Source organism: Rhea pennata, chromosome 14 (assembly GCF_028389875.1).
Source record: "Rhea pennata isolate bPtePen1 chromosome 14, bPtePen1.pri, whole genome shotgun sequence".
NCBI lineage: Eukaryota > Metazoa > Chordata > Aves > Rheiformes > Rheidae > Rhea > Rhea pennata.
This window is the reverse complement of record NC_084676.1, coordinates 402947-423663: the sequence shown is the minus strand read 5'-3', so window position 1 is coordinate 423663 and position 20717 is coordinate 402947. Positions and strand designations below refer to the sequence as shown.

At 41.2% G+C, this 20717-nt stretch overlaps 1 protein-coding gene across 6 annotated transcripts in view; it reads left to right on the top strand.

The window, feature by feature from the left end:
* The first annotated feature begins 1825 nt into the window (after positions 1-1825).
* ANKHD1 (ankyrin repeat and KH domain containing 1) overlaps positions 1826-20717 on the top strand; it is a 121896-nt gene continuing 103004 nt past the window's right edge. For all 6 annotated transcript variants that reach the window (XM_062587499.1, XM_062587498.1, XM_062587496.1 and 3 more), the window contains exons 1-2: positions 1826-2179; positions 16865-17018. In XM_062587499.1, the coding sequence (XP_062443483.1) occupies positions 1907-2179; positions 16865-17018 (427 nt within the window). In that variant the 5' untranslated portion in view covers positions 1826-1906. The remainder of the gene's footprint in view (positions 2180-16864; positions 17019-20717) is intronic.

Genomic DNA, 20717 nt, shown 5'->3' with positions numbered 1-20717 from the left:
ATTACATCGCAGAACTCACCCTGATGATTAAGGATAATTTGCGTTTGCTTTAATAAATAGTGCTTTGCCCTCGTGCTGTTTGTTTGGCTCTTCCTTCAGGTGGGAAAACATGTCAGGTTAGCCGAGATTTCCCCCTAAATCCTGGCTGGGCAAAACCTGGGCATGGCCTGGAGATGAGGAACCTCTCTTGCAGCAAGGTGCAGCTGCTGGATGTGGTTGGGGCTGCACGGTTGGTGCTGCCCGCTCCCCAAGAGCTGAGCCATCTTTCCAGCCCAGGGGACTCCTGTTGGATCCCGGGCTCATCGCAGAGCCAGATCTTGGCCGGCAAGGCCACCTCCCCCCCCCCCCACTGCTCCCAGCAGCACACCGGCCTGAGCACAGCCTTTGAAGCACCCAGGGCCCCACGTGCCAAGGCAAGCCACGGGGCTGGACTTTAGCACCGTGGGGAGACGCACTGTGCCTAACAAGGGCAAAGTTACTCCCTTCCACCACTCCCAGCTGCCTGTCACCATGGCCTCAGGCCTACTGGCATGGCCGCAGGCCAACCCTCCCTAGCCCCGTTCTGCCAGGCTGGACAGGTTTGCAAAGCCCACTGTTAAACGTGCCTCGGCTGAGCCAGCTTTGCTTGGGGAGAAGGGGTGGGGAGGACTTCGCAGAGAGCGGCGCTGGCGGGTCCGTGCTGGAAGCAGGGCAGAGTGGCTTGGGGCTGGCTGCTGCAGCCAGGACAGCCCAAGTCCAGGCCACAAAAGGCTTTGGAGCCTTGGGAAGGCATGGAGCAGCGCCCCAGCGGGTGCTAGAGCCTGCTGTGGCTGCCGGCCTGCCTTCACAGGGTGTGGGCGGCATGTCTTGGAAAGCTAAATACCCTCTGGGATTTGCCTGTCATTGCAACGGGGCAATGCAGAGACCTACAAGTACGTGCAAGGTGAGCGGGTGCTGAAGCCAAGCCCAGGCTGGCATCGCTCACAGCTCCTGCTCGCCCTGGCAAGGGGGGGGGAGGCCTGAGGCCGGCCTACGCGGCAGCTAAAGCCAGAGCCAGGCCTTCAACCCGCTGGAAAAGGTCCCGCGGCTGCGGGACGCAGCTCTGCCCGCCGCCACGCAGAGCGCATCGCTGCGGGCCCAGGCAGCGGCGGGGACGCTCGTGGGAAAAGGGCGCGCGCGGCCCCGCCCCGCCGGACACGTGCGCGCCGGTGACAGCGGCCACGTGGGCTCGCTACTGGCCTCACTGCGTGCGGGGAGGTATCCGGGACGGCAGGTGGCCGGAGCGACGGCCCGCTCAGCCAATCATGACCTGCGTTCGGGGTGGCGGGGCGGGAAGTGAGGGGGAGGGCTGGAGCCTTGATAGACAGCCGCTTCTCCAATCGGGACTCGGGACGGACGGGCGTGTGACATCCTCTCGCGCTGACGGAGACCTTCAGAAGGATTCGAAGGGGAGGGGAGACCAATCAGGCGGCGGCAGACGCCGTGCGTTGCGAGTGATGTCCCTTCTGGGCAATCAGGGTCCGAGACTTGCATATTAGCTTTGATCGACGGCCCGCTCGCCCAATAGACATCCATAACTCCGGCCAGGCACAAGACTGATGTTCTAAGTGGCCAATCAGCTCCCGAAAAGTTCAGGAAGCAAGGCAGCGAGAACTGGGCGGGGCGGGGAGCACAAACCGCCTCGGCGTGTGCTCTCAAGGCAGCATGCTGGGAACGAGTGACGAGCCTTTGAGTGGCGGGCGCTACGCCCAGTAGCGTTTCGCCGTCGGGCGAGCTCGGCCAATAGGAGCCGGGGAAGCGTGCGGGGTGGGCGGCGCGGCGCCCGCGGCCCGGGTAGGGTGTGAGAAGTTAGTGGCGCTGCTGCGGGTGCTGTGAGGGGACGGAGACGGCTGGGCTCTGCGAGCGGCGGCGGCCCCGGATCAGCGCGATGCTCACGGACGGCACCGCCGCCCCTGTCGGCGACGAGGAGATAGACTCGGTCGCTCCCCGCGCGCCGCCCGCCGCCGAGCCGCCCGCCGCGGCCGGGCCCTCCCCGCTGGGGCTGCGGGCCGTGCGCCTCTTCGGGGAGGCCGGGCCCGGCGGGCCGGGAGGGCCCGGCGCGCCCGGTGCCGGCGAGGCCGCCCTCGACTTCAAGCTGGCGGCCGCCGTGCTGAGGAGCGGGGGCGGCGGCTCCGGCAGCGACGAGGACGAGGTGTCCGAGGTGAGCGACTCTACAGCCGGGCCTGGCCGCCGCTTCCTGACAGGCCCCGCGGGCAGCCGCGGCTGGCGCGCTGCCGCTCTTCGTCGGGGCTTTGCTGCCGCCGGCGAGGCGCTCGGCCCGGCGCCGGCGCGGGGGTCGCGGCCCTCACCACACCCCCTTCCGTGCCTGGCGCGCCGGCGGCCCGGGGCCTTCCCGCGGCCATGGGCGTGTGCGGCGCGGCAGCCCCGGAGCCGCGGGGGCGGGTCCCGGCTGCCCCGGGCGGCCGGGGGCCGAGGGCCTTTTCGCAGTGGCGGGCCGGCCGGGAGGGGGGCTGGGCATCACCACGCCTCCCATCGGGCCTGGGGGAGGAGGGTGGTGGCCGCCTCGCCTGCACCCTCCCGGGGCGGCCGCTCGACGCTGCCTTCTTTTGCATGTGGTGAAAACGGGCTGGAGAAAACGTGGAGAAAATGGGCTGGAAAAAAATGTCTCCCATTCTGCTTCCTCCTGACCTCTAGGAGTGCTTTCCACTTTGAACCTGCTCTGGAGGGGGAGGCGAGCTCCTCTACCGAGCAGACTCCTCATCTCTACCTTTAAGGACTAATAATGTCTCCAGACCCTAATATTGCTGTCTTGGACTTAGTAGGAAGGATGTAGGGTTTCCAGGCTCTGTATATTCCTGATTATGTGTAGTTTTATAGAGGAGAAATATTTCTTACCTAACATACCTCTCTCCAGAAGAAATGGAAGAGGATAATGCAGGAGTCTTTCTTTGATCCTCCAGACCTCTCTTGCAGAGAGTTTTCTGGGAAGGGTGTGGGGGAGGGACTGGAGCCTTAGCCCAACCAAAACGGTGCACTGTTGGGTATGTAAACTTGCATCTACTGCAGCTTAGGGAAAGCAGATGAGTTAAGACTTTTATCTGTTACTCTTGGCCACTCGTCGTGGAGCAAAGGGTGCATTTTATTTCCTTAGTTTCTCCTATTAGATGGAAGAGTTAAAATCTGAGCCACCATCATCAGCCCTTTTGTAGGCTTAGTGGAAATAAGGAGGAAGTGTCTAGCACCTGAAGCTTATTGTAAGTCCACGCTTTTGTACTCCTGCATGCTTGTGCAGGAGAAAGAAGATGCAGCCCATGTGGTGCATGCCATTTTTTTCTTTGAGGGCTTGAACAATTTATCTCTTTTCTTCTGAAGGAATGGAAGGAGGGGAGCCAGCATTCATTCCTTCCATGTCTAAATTTGCTTCCATTGAGTCCTAAATTGTCTTCCATTGAGTGTCTTTTGCCTAACCATCCTGAAATGACAGGTCTTATCTGAACTAAAATGTAATTAAACTGGTGCAGACTTATGTGTGTGGTGCACTTTGTTCATGACCATCTAACTCAAGTTAAAACTGTAGCTTATGTTAATGTCAGGATGCTTGACATCTAATGATCAGGCAGTGTGTGAACGTTCCTTGCTTGATTGGTATTCTGAATAAACAACGATATGAGATTATGTGTTCAAGTGCATCCTGGTTCTGGGCATCTGGAAGGCTTGTTTGCAGGTAGGATAGCATAGAAGTAATCTGCGAGTCTCCAGGGCCTGTGATGTCCTTCATGTCTGCCCATTCACATGTTAGTGCATCCTAAATAAGGAACATTCTTTGTTAGTTATAAAACCTGGAAAGTGATGTAAAGCAGAATATATCTGAATATTTATAGTTTAACAAGATCAGAATGGCAGAGTTCTGCTTTGGAAGCTTATTCCTTTTGAACCCTCCTCATTATTTGAAGGAGGCAAAGAACCGGTGTCTGCTGAGCACTAAGTTGATTCTTTGACCAATAGCAAGTATTATGAAAGGTAATACTTCCAGAATTATTTATAATAGTCTAGCACTGAGGACCAAATACAAGAAGGTTTACGAAGAACTCTTAATGTAAAATTACTCGTTTGAAAAAACTGAGAAGAGCTTTCTTATTTTAAATAAATCATCAAAAAAATGGATTTTGAAGACTTGGAGACTTTCAGAATACTTTTAGAGAGGAGTTGGCTGAATCTCTGAAGCTGAAATTGGCTGGGGATTTCTTGTGTTGTGTGTTTCTGGTTGTGGAAAGCAACCCGCAGGAGAAATGTGGCTGGGAAAGATGTGCCTCACGTCTGTGGTGCCTTGCTAGTTTATGGGAATGGCTGTGAGGACCAAGAGTGAATTTTCTTTTCAATTTTCTTGTGTATGCATGAGAACTAAAGAAGCACCTGTTGCTCATGTTCTTTTGTTCAAAAAAAAAAAGAAAAAAAAAAAAGAAAGAAAAAGGCAATTAAACTTCTGGGATGGAACATTGCAATTCTTCAGCAACACTGCTTTGAAAACCCAATGACTGTTTGGACTGTGGTCTTGTCATGAGTCACTGATTTGGTAGTTTGCCTTTAGCTACTACCGGTGAGTGGAATTAGTGAGAACTAGAAGGGAGAATTAAATAAAGTGAGTGTTTGCCATGCTGCCTTGATCTGTGCTCTTTTCTCCACGTTTGAAGCCATAAAAATAATGGTACAATATTCTGTAAGCTGTGCTGCATGTGTGCAGTGATATTTAGTTTTTGTATCCTTGTATTAGTTTGACTTTAATATGCTAAAATAATTGGATTAGTCAAAATGGCAGTTTAAATAGAAAGGAAAATCATCAGGGAAGAGCAGGAAGAAGACTATAATGAAGTATTTATCTGGAGAATGAAAGGACTAATATATTTTAGCTTAACTTCGCTGAAAAATATATTGCATTTCTTACCTTAGAACTCCAAGTATTTTACAAAGAGTTCTGTCCCCATTTTACAGATGAAGGCAGTGAAAAGAGGATGCTAAGTTCATCTTGGTTTGCAGAGCAGGGTGTAGAACCCAAGTCTTCCAACTTCCTAGCTTGGTGCGTGCTTATGGCAATCACTAGGCTGTCATTTGGAAAAACAGATTAAATGGGTTCTTTATAAATCAGTTGTATAAGATCTGTAAGATGAAATTTAAATTTGCTGTATTGAATCTTTTCTAGAATTGCTATTTAAAAATATCTAATGAAAATAGAAGCAATCGCAAGCTGAAGCATGCATGTGGGTATTAAGGGAAGAGACCAGCAGGCTTTTTCTTACTTCTGAGTAAAGCAGAAGTTAAGATATGGCTCTTTTGAGTGTTTGGAGACATTTCCACCAGTGGTTACATTCTGAGAGATAAGGTAGTTTTGTCCTTGCTGTAAAATAGTTGCTTGATTGCCTTCTAAACTTAATCAGTTTTTGGACACAGCTTACAATTTGTTTGGAGTGGAATTCTGGTATAAATTTAAGTACACCGCTACCTCTCCTTATGAATTTTGTTGGCACTTAATGTGGTGCCAAAAGCATGAGTATTAAACTACCTCCTTGATACTAGTTGTGAAGCCTGTGGGTCAAGGAGGCGGCTTGCAGGCATTACAGTGATTAATAGTACATGTATGAGGAGTCTGTAGGATTCTTGGTTGTTGAGAACTTTGGCCGCAAAGCATGCGAGTTCTTATCAAAAACTGTCTTAACAGAAAACTGGGATGTAGAAATATGGAATTGGAGCAAATGATAAATATGGCAGGGTTAGTGCTTGTAAGATTGCGTGGTTTGCTGATCCACTGTAAATCAAGTAGAAGAAACCAGCTGGGCTGACAAAAGCACCAAAGGGTCTTAGAGCTCAGTTCAGTAAGTGGCTTTGGGCTGTTAGTGTATGAATGTAGCAAATCTCTTGTGTTCTGTAATTTAGAGTTTTGGAGTTCTTTACTGACAACTGAAATTCATCCACTCTTTGGTTATAGAGTCAACTGGGTTCTCAGTTTCCCTCTCCAGAGCAGGCTGCTTGCCTTCACCAGTTTGCCTTACTTAAGCCTGTACCTATTGCATAAGTCTCTGGGGATATTTACATAAAGCATAATTAAAAATCAGACATAACCTGCCTCCTACAATGAGTAGAATTAAGAGTCTAATGGTACGCACTCCAAATCAGTTTAGTACTTAGAGATTTTTTTCTAGGGCTTATTTTTTTACAAGTTTTTGAGTTTAAAAAATCTATTTTAAATAAAAGGTAAATACTTAAATAGTTTGTTTTAAATTGGCAATGTAAGCTATTACAGTAATTGCTATGTCAGTAAACCCTCTTAACATTACACTGCTAAAACTATACAGAACACATCTTTGACTTCTGAGGTTCATTGCTTATAAATATTTTGCTTTGTGTATTATATTTAAATAGTGTAAATACGAGCATTTTATCTACCATAAGTAATAGAAACACAAAAAATTGTTGCAAGTTAAGATAGATAATATTTTGCAGAAAAGCCTTCTCTTGGGGGGGGGGGGGGGAGAAATTTCAGTTTAACTGCTAAAGTTTTTCTTATTTTGACTAGCTCGTTCAAAGTTGAGGAAGTAGAAGGCCTAACAAATTAGATTTTCTTTTCTTTTAGAATTATATGTTGATTAGAAAACACTGAGGAATAATGGGGTCAAGATTTCCAAAAGTGTTTAGATGTTTAATGATGCAGATGGCTTTTTGGTAGGGTGTTCATTCATGCCCAGCCTGACTAGGCATCTAATTCTTGAAAAATCTCACTAGATATCCTAATACTTTTCCAAGTCTGACCTCCAGTAGTTAGAAACAATCTGTCTAGTTATAGTTAGTACTTCCTATTCAATAACATCTTAAAATGAACTGATTTCTAAAGGTTCTTGCAAATTTCTAGTTCCTCTTCTAGATAGATTGACCCAGTTTGAGTAAATGGCCTAAAGTAAATGTCAGCAACTATTTTCTAATGATAGGTGCAAAAAGTAAAGATGTGAAATACTACTATGTAATTATATAATATGTGATGCATTCACTTGGTTAAGAGAGATTTACCAAATTTAGCAGAGCATCTATATTTAGTTGCAGATTTACACATTGGTTTCATCAATCAACTAGTCTGGGGAAAAAGGGTTCATTTCAACATTAATGCAAAGCAAGGTTACACCTGGGAAATTGAGAGTTCTCATGTTCTGGTTTAAATTGGGGCTACCCAGCTGCTCCCTGGTGGAGTTGACACTGGGATGCTCTCATCTCTCCTTTGTTTGTTTTAAAGGATCTTCAGATGCAGCCTTAAGGACAGATGAATGATGCTATTGCAACATTGTCCTGTACTTAGAACTTAACCCATCCCTGCCACATTCATTCAAAGGAAGAGTAGAATTGGAAGGAAGAGAAATAGAAAGTCACCTTTTTTTTTTTTTTTTTTTTTTTTTTCCCTATGCGTGCATGTGGTCTGGCCTTTAGAACTGGGGTCTGCTGTGTTACTGGATTGGCATGTTTGTGAGGGAGTTCAAAACTGGGTTCTGGCCCCTGCAGGTGAGAAAGCTGCATAGCTTTGATCTAATTAAGTCATCTTGAGTTCCTTTAACACAAAGGTACTCTAGAAACACTAAATCATTGTAGCAGGGGATGGGTGCAAAATGCCTCTCTGAGGCATTTAAAACTGAGGAGAGTTTGACTTACATCAAAAAAGGAACCTTTCCTACATTTTTTTTGAAGTAGGAAGCAAAACTTCATTAAGAAAGAAAAGTAGCTTCTACATCTCATTTAAGAGCTCCTTGTACAACTCGGTGTATCAGTTAAGGTCTGAACCCCAGGGCTTCACACTAAGCAGTAGGATGCTTTAATTTTCACTGTATGGATACCTTTCCTTCTTAATACTGGACCATGTACACTATTGCAAATACCACCTAAAATCCTCTTTTAAAGCTTATCCCCATAATGGGAATGTCTGCATGAGGAATGGGATACTATAAAGATTTCAGAAATCAGTGGGTTGCTCAAGTTCTTTTGTAAACTTAGTAAGTTTTTGAAAAGCATCTGGCCTGAGGTGTTATTTTTTAATATAAACCTTTTCCCTGATACCTCGTGCAACCTTGTCCTTCTATGATAGACTAAAAATTAGTTTAACTTTCAAATGATATAAATACTGTTTTTATAGCACCCTTTTTACTGCAGTGCATGTCATAAAACCGTGCTATCTCTGACTAAGAGAAAAAAGGAGGCACAGATGAATTGATAGTTGGATTTAAGGGTTCATTTAGTTGGAATGATACACCAAAAGGTTACAAGTCAGTCAAGCATATCTCATTAACAAATAGATCATCTTTTCTTTCCTTCCCCCTCCCCTGAAAACAGACCCTTCCTATTTGATATAAAGGGGCAGAGGTTTCATTTTTGTGTGTTTTTGGAGGAACAGCTGAGTAAGTGAAATTTATGGAAAGACATCGTAACAGGGTATATTTTCTTTCTTTTACTCTTGGCAATATAAATGTTGATTAGTTGAACTTTTTATAAGCTAGTAGAAATGACTTTCAATTTTTGCAATATTATGTATCTTTTCACAGAATTGGTAAGGTTGAAAGGGACCTCTGGAGATCATCTAGTGCAACCCCCCTGCTCAAGCAGGATCACCTAGAGCATGTTAGATGGGGTTGCATCCAGGTGGGCTTTGAACATCTCCAGAGAAGGAGACTCCACAACCTCTCTGGGCAACCTATTCCAGTGTATTTTGCTCAAACACATCTAGAAAAACACTTATGAATGACTGTAAGACATTGGCTGTAAGACATTGAAAGAATTGGTCCTGTACAGGATCTTGTTATTTCTTAGTTGTGTTTCGTGGGATCAGACTGCTCAGTCATCATTTGCTGCCTTTTACTTGCAGAGGTTTTTCCAACTTCATCTTTAGGTCTTCTGAAGTATCCTGGAATCTGAAGGAAAAGTGTACTGGACTGAGTGGAGCTACTCATGGTTGAATTACTATGTTTTGTGTATCAGAATGCTGACAGTAAGTGAGAACGAGCGTGTCTTACTGGCTCTCCTGACTAGAAGAGAATTTGAAAATTATCTATATACCAGTCCTACAGGGAAAAAAAATTGTATTTGTCAAGTAAGAAATGGAATATTTTACTGGCTGACAAATACTAAACCAACTACCAAGTGTCTCTTGGATTATTTTAATGTGCCACAGACATAAAGCTTTAGCTAGGTCTATAAGTTATTGTCCTCATTTGCCTTAGTAAAGCATACAGATTACTAATTAACTAGGAGTTTCTTCAAGGAAAATCTCTAATTCTGTTGAACTCCTCCCTATCCAAAATCATGAGCAAAACTAATGATCCCAACATGGCTGATAGATAATAAATTTGTCCTATTTCAAACCAAGGTGAAAGACATCAGTATTTAGGGCTGGAGATCTACATCCAAGGCATCTTCCTCAATGAGGGTGGCTTCGTAGCGTCATCTGTTATGAACAAACATTCATCTTTGACACAACAGGATAGCCAGAGAAAAGTAGTACCAGAAAAAAGTGAAGTAGTCACTTAAAGCATTTGGCATTTGTTATGTTAAACTTAATACCTGGAGTAGAATGTACATCTTTTCATTGTTTTTTATTTTCTACAATAGTTATGTTTTAAAGTCCTTTTTCCTACTGCATCTTGAGGTTTTCAGTGAATATTTTAGAGTGAGATTCTGCTGTATTATTCATTATGATAGTTTTTCTTTAAATGGATAGCTGATGCATCGGTAGGTCTGCTGTGGAGTTGGCTGCTTTTGCAGCAGCAGAGCACACACAAACTTGTTTAGGCAGATCTTGGGAAAAAAAATCTACCACTAGCTTCAGCTCTGAGAATGATAGGAAGCCCAGTATGATTTTCAGTCTGATATAAACCTCTAGGTAACTTAAAATTATTTAGTCATTTTAAGTATTGTAGACCTACACTCTGCCTCAAAGGTACAGGTGGGGATGGGAAGAGGTTATTTATTTACTAGACCACGCTATGTTTATCAGGTCCGTTTATGTGCTTTTGAGTGCTGTATCCTTTTGGGTAGACAAGAGATCTTAAAAAGTTATCTAGAAATTACTTAGGTTGTTTTTTATGTTTGTGCATCAGTGTGAAACGTGTTCCTTGGGGCTTAGAATACTTACTGTCTCTGTAGGTGTAGGCTTTTACATCAGCAAACAAATGCATTTATTCTTCCTGTCTTTCAAAGTTTCTTTCATTTTGTTTTAATGTCTGTGATCTAATACTTGAGTTAGTATCCCACCCTAGAAGCCCTGGATAAATTTGTACAGCAGTCCTATTCTGTATTTCAGTAAAGTCAGAAAACTGAGCTATACCTGTTGTTCCTTGAATGGAGGTGAGAAGAAATGTAGGGAAGATTTAAGGTAGAAAAAAATGATTAGTTGGAGGGAATCTGAACGCCCAAGGAGTTGAAACACTGAAAGCATGATTTAGAGTTGTCTGAGTACGTGAAAATACGTAGTGCTTAGTGTAAATGATGTTTACCTTAGGTTTATTGGTCTATCTCCAATTAATGTTTTTCTTGAGTAAGACTGTACACATCAAGAAGAGATGGTCAGTTTGCTGGGATTTGTGTGAATTCTCCATACACGTCAGCCCTCCGTTTCAGTTCTGTATGTGGCAACTCCTTGTTGCAAAAGAAAAGATTCATTTGTCAATTAGGAAAACTTTAGTCATAGTTAGGCTTCTGTTTATCAGACATATGTGATGGCTATAGCCTGCTTTTTAACAGAGAATGTTTTGAAGTAGTGACTGGAATAATGAGGAAGCCTTGTTGCTTTCTTTTCTGCTCTGCAGAGGGACTTTTTAATGTTGCTTGCCTCTTGTACTAAGAAGACTCCATCTGCGTTTTGTGGCTTATTTTTGTGATGGTTAACTGAAGAGTACAGTTATGTCCTGGTCATATTGCTGCAGAACCATGGTTTAATAAAAACGAATTGCAGATTTCTTCTTTGTGGAGGAACCTGGAGTCGGGCAATTTTATCCAGAGACTTCTGGGTAATGTGTGGGGTAAGAGGTAGTTTGTAGTTTTCAAAACTAAAGTTATTTAATTTTGACTTTTGTCATTGGCATAAGAATATCTGCTGTCAATTGATTGTTTAAGAAGGAGAAATTAGATCAGTGATTAAACTTGTTTTCTGTAGACCATTTGACAGGGACTTGTTCATGAATGCCTGCTTATGAATTTTCTGCTAGTATTAACACAGGAAAATTGGAAACTTAGGATCAATATTTGACATGGAAGTGTAGTCCCATAAAGCATTAATTCTGATTTATTACTTTATCAGAGCGTTTCAAACAGTAGTCTTAATTTTCAGAATTGACTAGAGAATTTGGATGCCAGACTTGAAATCCTTTGACGGGGCCTGACTTTGCAGAGAGGACCTACTCCCTGCTGACACAATATTGGCCATGCTTAGTAGCTAATTTAGCACCCATCACTTTTAGGCCGCTCTGAAATCAGAAATCAATGCTGCGGTTGCTTCGGGTGTGTGCTAACACATCAAGAGTATACTACACAGTTTTTTTTTTTTGTTTTTTTTTTTTTTTTTAATACCTGGACATCAGACTTTGGGACCATACTTAATTTGGAAGTTGCTTTCCTGGTTTCCATCAACAAGATGTGAAGTCAGTGCTGTATGTGTTCTTACCTTGCATCTGCAGTAGTGTTTGCAGGGTGAACCTGTAGTCTGAAATAAGCATGCTACAGACTAGATCCTATATCTGCTTGTTTCATTACCTTGTAATTGCTTAACGTATTTTGGAATAACAGCTGTCTTAGGCCAACCTCCTAATTTTTCAGCTTTCTATTGCAAGTGGAGATAAGATTCATGTCATTCCCCTTCCCCCCCCCCCAAAAAAAAAAGTGTTTAAATACATGTAAAACTAGATTTTATAGATCACTAAGCTAACAAGGCCTGCAGGAACTAAAAGCTCTACTCAGATTTGGGTGGCCCATGTTAGTCAGGTTTTAACTTCACAGGGAGACAATCTGATCAAATGTCTTGCTATTTCCAGGAGAGAGTGGTGTTGTCACAGTTCCTGCTTATCAGACCCTTCTTGTAAGTCTTAGAAATCCAATAAAGTGGCAGAAAGTTATCTGCGCTCTTTTTTTTTCTTGAGTTTTCTGCCCTTTGAGTGTGTTAAATCAGCTCATGAAAGAGTCTGATAGCTGTCTCACTTGCTATAAGCTGAGCAATGATGGGAAGTGATGCTGCTTTTTTTTGCTACCGACATAGAAATATCTCCAAGGCCACTGAAACCTTGGGCCAGCTTACACACACTGTATGTTGAGAACTCCTCGAAATCAAAGATCCATAGGGCCAGAGCTTAAAAATGATCTTCTAGTGATTAACAGATCTCAGGGACATATCTTTTCTCAGGCTAAAACTTCTTTTTATTGAGGGAATTGTCTTCAGAAATTATAGCTCAAGCCAACAAAGCAAGTATGTATCTTACTGTGATCTATTTCAGCTTCTTATATCAATACATCTGGCTGAAAGTTCATATATGTGAACTTCATGTGTATATAAACCTTCAGCCAAATATACAGGCTTAATTTACCTTAAGGAAGCCAAGGTCCCTCTGTGTGTGTGTATATATATATTTATTTATTTAGATATATATCCAAATGGAATTGTCATACAAATAATTTGGAGGATTATCTAATATAAAAGAGAGAAACAGGTAGTAATTTATTTGTATTTTAATACTCCTTAGGCATCCCCGTCAAGGACTTGGGTCCTCATTATTTGTAGGCACTTTACGAACATAATACAAGGAGACTTCCTACCTTAAAAAACTGTTAATAACTTGGGTGTATCTGGAAAATTCAGATTTAAGGAAGTGATTTGCTAGTACCTTTCTCTTTCCAGTCAAAATTTTTTGTAAAGATAGTCTTCCCAGAAATACTAGTTCACTGCACAAATAAAAGCAGAACGGTACAATGAGCAGCCTCTGCTGTCCTCCTCTGCCATGAAAAAACGAAAGAATGGGGCTGGTATAGCTCAAATAGGAAGCTTTTCCATCATGCATGTAGCCTGTATCAGTAATAGGCTATTTGTGAACAGGTCTGAGCTATTCTGGGAAAAGTACTTTTTTGCCAGTAACCTAGAGCTTAGTTCTTGTTGGCACAGAAGTATATCTTAAAAATAATAACAATAATAATAATCTTAAACACAATGTGGGAAAGATCAATATAGTTCTAATATTAGAAGATATATTTCTAAACTTCCCTTTCACTGCCCGTCTCATAAGAATTGCTAGTGTTAGTTTTGATTTTTAGTACTTGCCAAGCTGCCTTTACATACCCCTGACCTGAGGTAAACTCAGTCATGGTATTGACGTATAAATACTGATGTAGTTGAGTCCAAATAGCTGTGAATGTAGCGGCTATAGAGGGAGGGAAGAACCAGTGTGTAACTGGAGCTGCGAGATGCCTGCTGTCCTTGGCAGTACTTCACTAAAGGTCTATCATTCCTGTGGATGAAAGTGAAACACGGTGATGTAGTGAAGCGCACTGATGTTTACTGCCCTGTTTGCAGGTTCCCTATGGCTAGCAACTTGCAACCTTGTGCTGCATTTTTGGTTGGGAATTGCTTCCAGTTGTAGTTACTTTGGCAATTAATGTCTTGGATTGGTATATTCCTAATGAGCCTTAAGATGCTTATTAACTGCCTGGAGCAGCTTGAAAAATAGTCCAAAAATAGCGCAATGACCGGTTACTCTGTCACTTTGCTACAGATTTGATTGTGATAGAGTGCCTAAAATTTGCTACAGGAATGCTATAGTGAGTCTTCCAGAAGTGTTAATAATGCTAAATATGTTTTTTACAAAGTTTACTTTTTATTTAAGAAATAAAACTTACCTTTGGTATGTTTTGGGGTAATTTGATTTTTTTTCCCCAATATTTTATTAATAAGGTTATTTTCAGTCACATCAGACATCTGGTTGATTAGGTAATTCCTTGCTCCACTGTTAGAGATGAGATACCCAGCTGAGTGAGAAACCACATCTCTTTACAGAAACATTGTCCATTCTTACTTGAAAATGCGTATAAAACTTGTTTGAAATCAAAACAAAAACTAATGATTGATACTGAACATGTGCAGAAATAATGGAAGCAATTACCTCTCTTGTATTTAAGTTTATGGCAAATGCAGTGCTATGATGTGAAATAACGGACATATTTAAAGTTTCAGGCAAAAATCTTGCTTTATATATGTAAGGCTTCTGGAAGCACAGTTGCAAACCTAAAGACAAGCTGAAAGGCAGTAGGGTGATTTGGTAGCACAAACTGCACTAATACTAGTCCTGTTTGTGCCCTAAGTAAAAGCTCTCTAATTCAGTTTTAGTAAGTAGCATTTACAGAGTCAATATGGAAAAGACAGACTTTGTTCTAGTCTGAAGTTGTCATTCATGTAAGCAAAACGTGCTTCCTACTGGAGAGAGAGGAGTCCCTTGATAGGTGACAGAATATTTGAGTGGTAAGTTAACGCTGATTCAGGTGCTAAAAGTGTATTGCTGCAGGAAATGTCCTGTAAGTACACAAATGAGCTTGTGCTGGCAGCAATCAAGGAGGAAATAGTCCATATCCTTGCTTCAGTGCATTAGAACAGGGTCAAAAATGAAGTTTTAAAACATGCAGTGGGACAGTCTCTGAGGAGGTTGACACAGGGTGGATCTGCTGCTTTTGTCTGGGCTCCCACGAAGCTGAAAGCTAAGCTTGCCGGAAGTTACTCTGAAGGCTGATGTAGTTATTTGTTGTTTATATGTCTAGTTACTTCAATAATAGGTAGCAACTTTATCCTTTCTAGTGCATCTTCAAAGGGGAAGACTGCTGATAAATTTAGTAGCCTAACTGAAACAAGTCAGTTATCGTGTAGTGCAACTGCTAGTATATAATTCTGAACTATATGTAAGGGCTAGCCACTTACATACATAGTGAGATTCTTTTTCCAAGTCATTGGGTCATGCACATTACTGCAATAATGAATAGTATTTCTAGCTGAAGTGCATATTGGTGTAAGTGACTTGTTCAAGGCAAAGTGCTTTGCTTTATGTGGGGGTGAATAATGAAATAACCTGAACTACTCCTGTGGATAAGTGTGAATTTTTCCAGAGGTCATTTATGCATCAGACCTTATGCCAGCTGGGAGCTCTTAAACTTGCTAGATGAACATAATCTGAAATCTGAATTCTGCAGAGGAGAGTCTTAGTGTAGGAATGTATTTTGCTGTGGATCATAAGCGGATGCTCTTTTTTGTTTGTAGAAATAATGTTTATCGCTCATTCAGGTCACTAAGCTTCTGCTTTTTAAGTCTTCCTCATCGTGACAGTTTTCTTATTCTAGGATTGTTGTGTGTTGTCTAGATCCATGCAGAAATCTTGCTCCTTAAAACCCTAAATGGTAGTCTGCTGCTTTGGCTTTAATCTTTTTGTGTTGGCATACTAGTTAGAATACGTGTGAACTGGCCAGTATCACACATATCCAGCAAGAGACAGAAGAAACGCTGTGTGTTCTTAAGGTACTGTATTTCTCCCTAACGCTAGTTTTATTCATATACTAACCTTGTGTTTGGCTGGACACCAAGGGATAATGTTGCAGAACATTTACGTATCAAAAAGGGGAAGGAATTAACGTTAGACGATGGCGCACCACGGTGCTAGGCGTAGTTCCCCAGACTCATGTTAACAGCCTTCATACAAAAGGGCACTTAATGCCTTTGCAGATGGCCTGGTTAGATTTTTGAAGAATGAACTTTTGAAGAATGTCCCTTTTTTAACGTGGATGGTGTGTCATAGGACTGAGTGTAGGGGTAGTCATCTGCTGAGGAAGCTAGTGGGAGGAGGGAAATTAAAGGAAATACAGGGGGAAATAAAGATGAGACTGTGATAAAAAATGGGAAAGATGGCAATAGTTGAATAACTAGCATACTTCATTTCCAGGGCTATTGAAGGTACCAGTAAAACATTGAACAGGTGATGTCTTAACTATGAAATAGTGTCTGTGTTTTTATTTAAAAATATTACTGAAAATAGAGTGGTATGTCTGAACATGAGACAGATTATAAAATATAATTCTACTCTCATTAGAGTATGAGTCAGGTATCCTCCTTGTTTACTCTGGCAAGCTGTTATAAAACTACAATGTTTTATGTTGTGTAATTCCATGAACTTGTATTTTGAGATTGTGACCACTGGTGGGACAGCATTATTGGTGCTGAGTTGCAATAGTTGCTTGCTTAACTGTTACACATTTGTTCTTGTCTAGAAAATGTCAATGGAACCGAATATTTTATTTTTGAATTTTAGTCAACCATCTTGTTTCTGTTCTAATAAAATCCTTGTGCTATATTAGTTGAAACTAGTTTTAAAATGAAGTAATGGAACTGCAAGGGGTCTCGGGAAATCATTCGTTCCATCCTCATCTCTCAGATAAGTTCAACCATAGTAAAGACTTTACTGATATATTTTTTTAAATAACAGGACAGATGGACATCTAGTGACAAAGATGCTCCAGCATCTTGTGGCCATCAGTTCTGGTGACTAACTATCCAAATGTCTGCAGCTTTTGGTAATGTTTAGTCTAAGTCACCCTCGCTGTACTTTAAGCTGCTGCTGTTTGTCATTTTCTACTATAAGCTATTTTCATGTAGCATTTATTCCTTTCTGCTTTCAGCCACCTTTTCAGTGAATTGATTGCTTAACTTTCATGGTTGTGTCCTGCAATCTGTGTAGTTAAAACATGATGATGATGATGTAGTTAAAGTCTGTGGTGGGTTTTTTAGTATTCTAAATTTACTATAAAATTTCAAAAATGTTAAAAATTATTTTTCTAACTTGGCAAACAGGTCGAATCATTTATTTTGGACCAAGAAGATCTTGATAACCCAGTACTTAAAACCACATCGGAATTATTCTTATCGAGTGCTGCAGAAGGTGCGGACTTGAGAACTGTGGATCCAGAAACACAAGCAAGACTAGAAGCCTTGCTGGAGGCAGCAGGTATGCTGTTTATAGAGTATTTTTCTGAAACTAACTTGCGTGCAAATCTGGCAATCTGTAAATACAGGATCAAAACTTACAAGTCTGGAAATTACTGTGATGATGGGCAGTTGAACATAATTCTTACAGGTGTTGAAGGTTGCTTGGTTTGGTGTTTATTTACATCTAAAATTAGAAAAGAGAATTTGAATTAAATGGCATTTTGTTAACCAGATTATATTACGTATTATTACCAGAGGGAGGATTAAAGGGGAGAGAATGGAAGAAAGTAGGCTTGCTAAAGTGATGTTTTTCTCTCTAATACTATGGTCAATATATAACTCTTCATTATTTCCAGAAATTCAAAGGTGAAACACTAGTTTCTCTGTTTCGACTTTCTCAAAAATACCTTCCCATAGTTTTGAGATATGGCTGTTGAAATATACGTATGTAATATTTAAATTAAAGAACCAGACTAAGTAAACATACTGGCACTACGCTTATTACTTTTCTAGTGAAAGGTTGACTAATGTAAACTTTTCTAAAATTTGTGAATTGGGTGTTTGCAGTGAAATTGAAAATTCCTGGTATTGTTTCAAAATTCCAGTGACAAAAAGATGTAAACCCCAGAACTTTGAAACAAATCCTGGTTTTGATCATTGCTACAGACAGCTTTCTTTCTAAAGGATAACTTCATTCCAGGGGTTGGGAGGGTTCAAGGCACTCAGGCATCCATCTGTCTTAGTATTTTGACTTAGCCCGTGTTTTTATATATATGTATTTTGTAATCTCTTATCTGCATTAAGTTCAGGACTCCAACTTTAAGTTGCTGCAAGTTTATCTAACTTGATGTTAACTCCTGTGGACCAAACTTTACTTTGAAGGATAGATGGAGTATTTCTGGGATAATCTGGCCACTCAAAGGATTTGAATAATTTGATCTCTTTTTAAGGATGTTCTTGTTGTTGCTGTTTAAGAGAATCAGCAGCATTTCCTTACATGTACCTTGATGACTGATATCCTCTAAAACTGTTGCTGACTTTATAAATTGTCAGTGGAGGTGTCTTACGGCTAGTGTTATGAGGGCAGTTGGTCCTTGAATTATGTGCTTATGTCTAGGTTTGCAGCATTCAAAATGACTTCAGAGTATTTAACAAATCTAGGAGGGACCACTGCTTCTTGTAATATCTATAAAAATACTTTCTTTAGATTTCTAAACAGTAGTTTGCCATTTGTCCCCAGAATTAAGACAGTTCGCTTTTGATTTGAGGTCCCCATGCTTCGATTCTCCTCGTGCTTTGAGTAGAGACAGAAAAAATAGAAGGAATATGAAAAGATGAGCAAATCTGCTGGAGCCCTTCTGTTTGAGCACCATCTCCTTCTCTAAAAATTAATTGGACAAAATTAATTCCATTATGTGGATATGAATGTGTGCGGTCAAATTACTGAAAACACCTTTGAGAAGGTCCTGTAACCAAGGAGTACTTGTCTTTACCGCTGCAAATTCAGATACTTAAAAATATCATTAGACTCACCTAACAGAGACAGAGTCTGACAGCTTATTAGTAAAAGCTGTAATTCAGAAGTACTGAAAAGGCAGCTAATGTTTCTGGGAGAAGTTCCAGATATCTTTATAGGAGTTCACAATCGTGTCTCTGGTTTGGTTGAAAATACCCTTTCTGCACCTCCATGAGCCTTCTAGCTATCTATTGTGGCAGCAGACAAAATGGCCCAGTGCTATGCTTTTGTGTTGTTGTGCGGTTTGGGGAAAGCAAGTTAGTCCCCAACTTTAAAGATAGCTTGCAGAAAGTGGATGACAACATGGAAGCCTAGAACTGTTGCATGAATAAATAATTCAGCTGCAGTCTTGTCTGACATGCTTTTCTGGCGTAGCTTGGCCTTCACTGAGGTGATCCCTTCTCCCGTGCAAAACTTGATCCTGACTTCAACCTGGAGTAGAACTGGCCTTGCATTCAGTGTCCCCTGGGTTTCTTAGTATTCCTCACATACAAGGTTCATCTCCATGTTGTTAGGATCTTTGTGAGTATGACTTTTTTTTAAAAAAATGGTTTTACTTATTTTTCTGGCATCCTTTAATGTTCAGATCTCACATGAACATGCTGGTTATTACTTCTGGAAAGTATGGCCAGATGAAATATTTTTTTTCAGATCACCTATGCAGAAGTGGCTACCAGCCATTGCTCTCTGTAAGACAGATTTATTTATTTAAGTAACTGTCTTGATTTGAGAGCCAGTTAAACCTGTGTATGCTAGTGTAGAGGTCTGAGTTTGAGTAGAACTGTCTATGCATTTTTCTGTGCATTGTATTTACCCATACTTTTGCTAGTTCAGCTTCTTTATTCTGCTTCTATTTTGAATGTTTAAATATCTTAATGTTTTGTGTGCTTGGATGCTGAGTGGTGACAGCTATTACTAGAATTTCTAGCATTAGATAGCTTACTCCCCTCTCAGCTAATACAGCAATAAATATACACACCTATGTATATAAATGCGTGCACACGCACAGCAGTTAAATTCCTTACATTTACTAGAGCTTCTGATGAGCTGGCTGATTAAATTGGACAAACAGATTTTTGTCACTGATGTGTTTAAACAAAGCATAAGCGCTTTGTGAAAAGTTAAGCATTTTTAAACAACCTTCAGTCATGGTGCTATTTCACAAAAAGTTAGTTTTAAATTCTGAAGACCGAGATACTTGTATCATTCTAAAGTAGAAATATGGAAGTCATAAATATGAGTTGCTTTTTCTCTTCATAAACTGAAGAAAATTCCTGTCATAACAGTTGGATTCTGATTTTGAAAAGTAATCATGAACAAGCAAAGCCTTTTAAAAATTATTTTTATTATTAAAAGGAAGCTTCAATTTTGACTGCTAGTAGCAAAAGAGATAAAATAACCTATGGAAAGAAAACAATTCTGTTTGAAGATTGTCTTTGCAGAGACAATGTTTCTATTAAACAGATTCTTAATATTCTGACAGTGGATTCATATTTTACACTGGAAACATTCAACTGCACTGTTAGAGTAATGTTGATTTCTTAGTATTCCAGTATGAAAGAATTGCAGTTCTTTTGTGGAACTTCAGTAAAATTGCCCGTTAAATGTCTTTTTTTGAGACAGTAGTTGACTGCTGGAGGATAAGAACTTTTTGCCACCATGAATTAATGGGTGCCATGTAGGTACGAGAGTCTTCTACCCTTTCTAATCCGTCCTGGCCATTTAGAAGAAGCAGGTCTTGCTTTCCTTGGCAGGTTACTCAGTGGGTCCCTCAGCTTGTGTTTTTAAGAGAGGGAAACACACCTCCAAAGAGTTGGGGAAAAGTCTGAGAGGTTAAAGCTATTTAATTTTCTGGTCCTTCTTTTTTTAAGCATCAGGAAGGGTGGCATCAGATGGCTTGCATATGTTAGCACAGTCCAATTTCTAGAAGAATGCAAGCTGTTTTTTATTGTTTCTTTTTTCTTAAAGAAAGAGGAAAGAAAGGTCTTGGTGAAGCACATGGGTGAATAAAAGTCCTGGATGCCTGTTTGGTGTATTCTGCACTTAAAAAAAAAAAAAAAAAAAAAAAAAAAAAAAAAAACTCCAAGGATTAACATTTTATAACTTCCTCAGTGCTTTAAGTATCATGGCTTTAGTATTTCAGCATGGTTTTGCTGAATTTTCTGAGAAGGGATACAGAATGCTGCTGAACTGCTTTTGAAC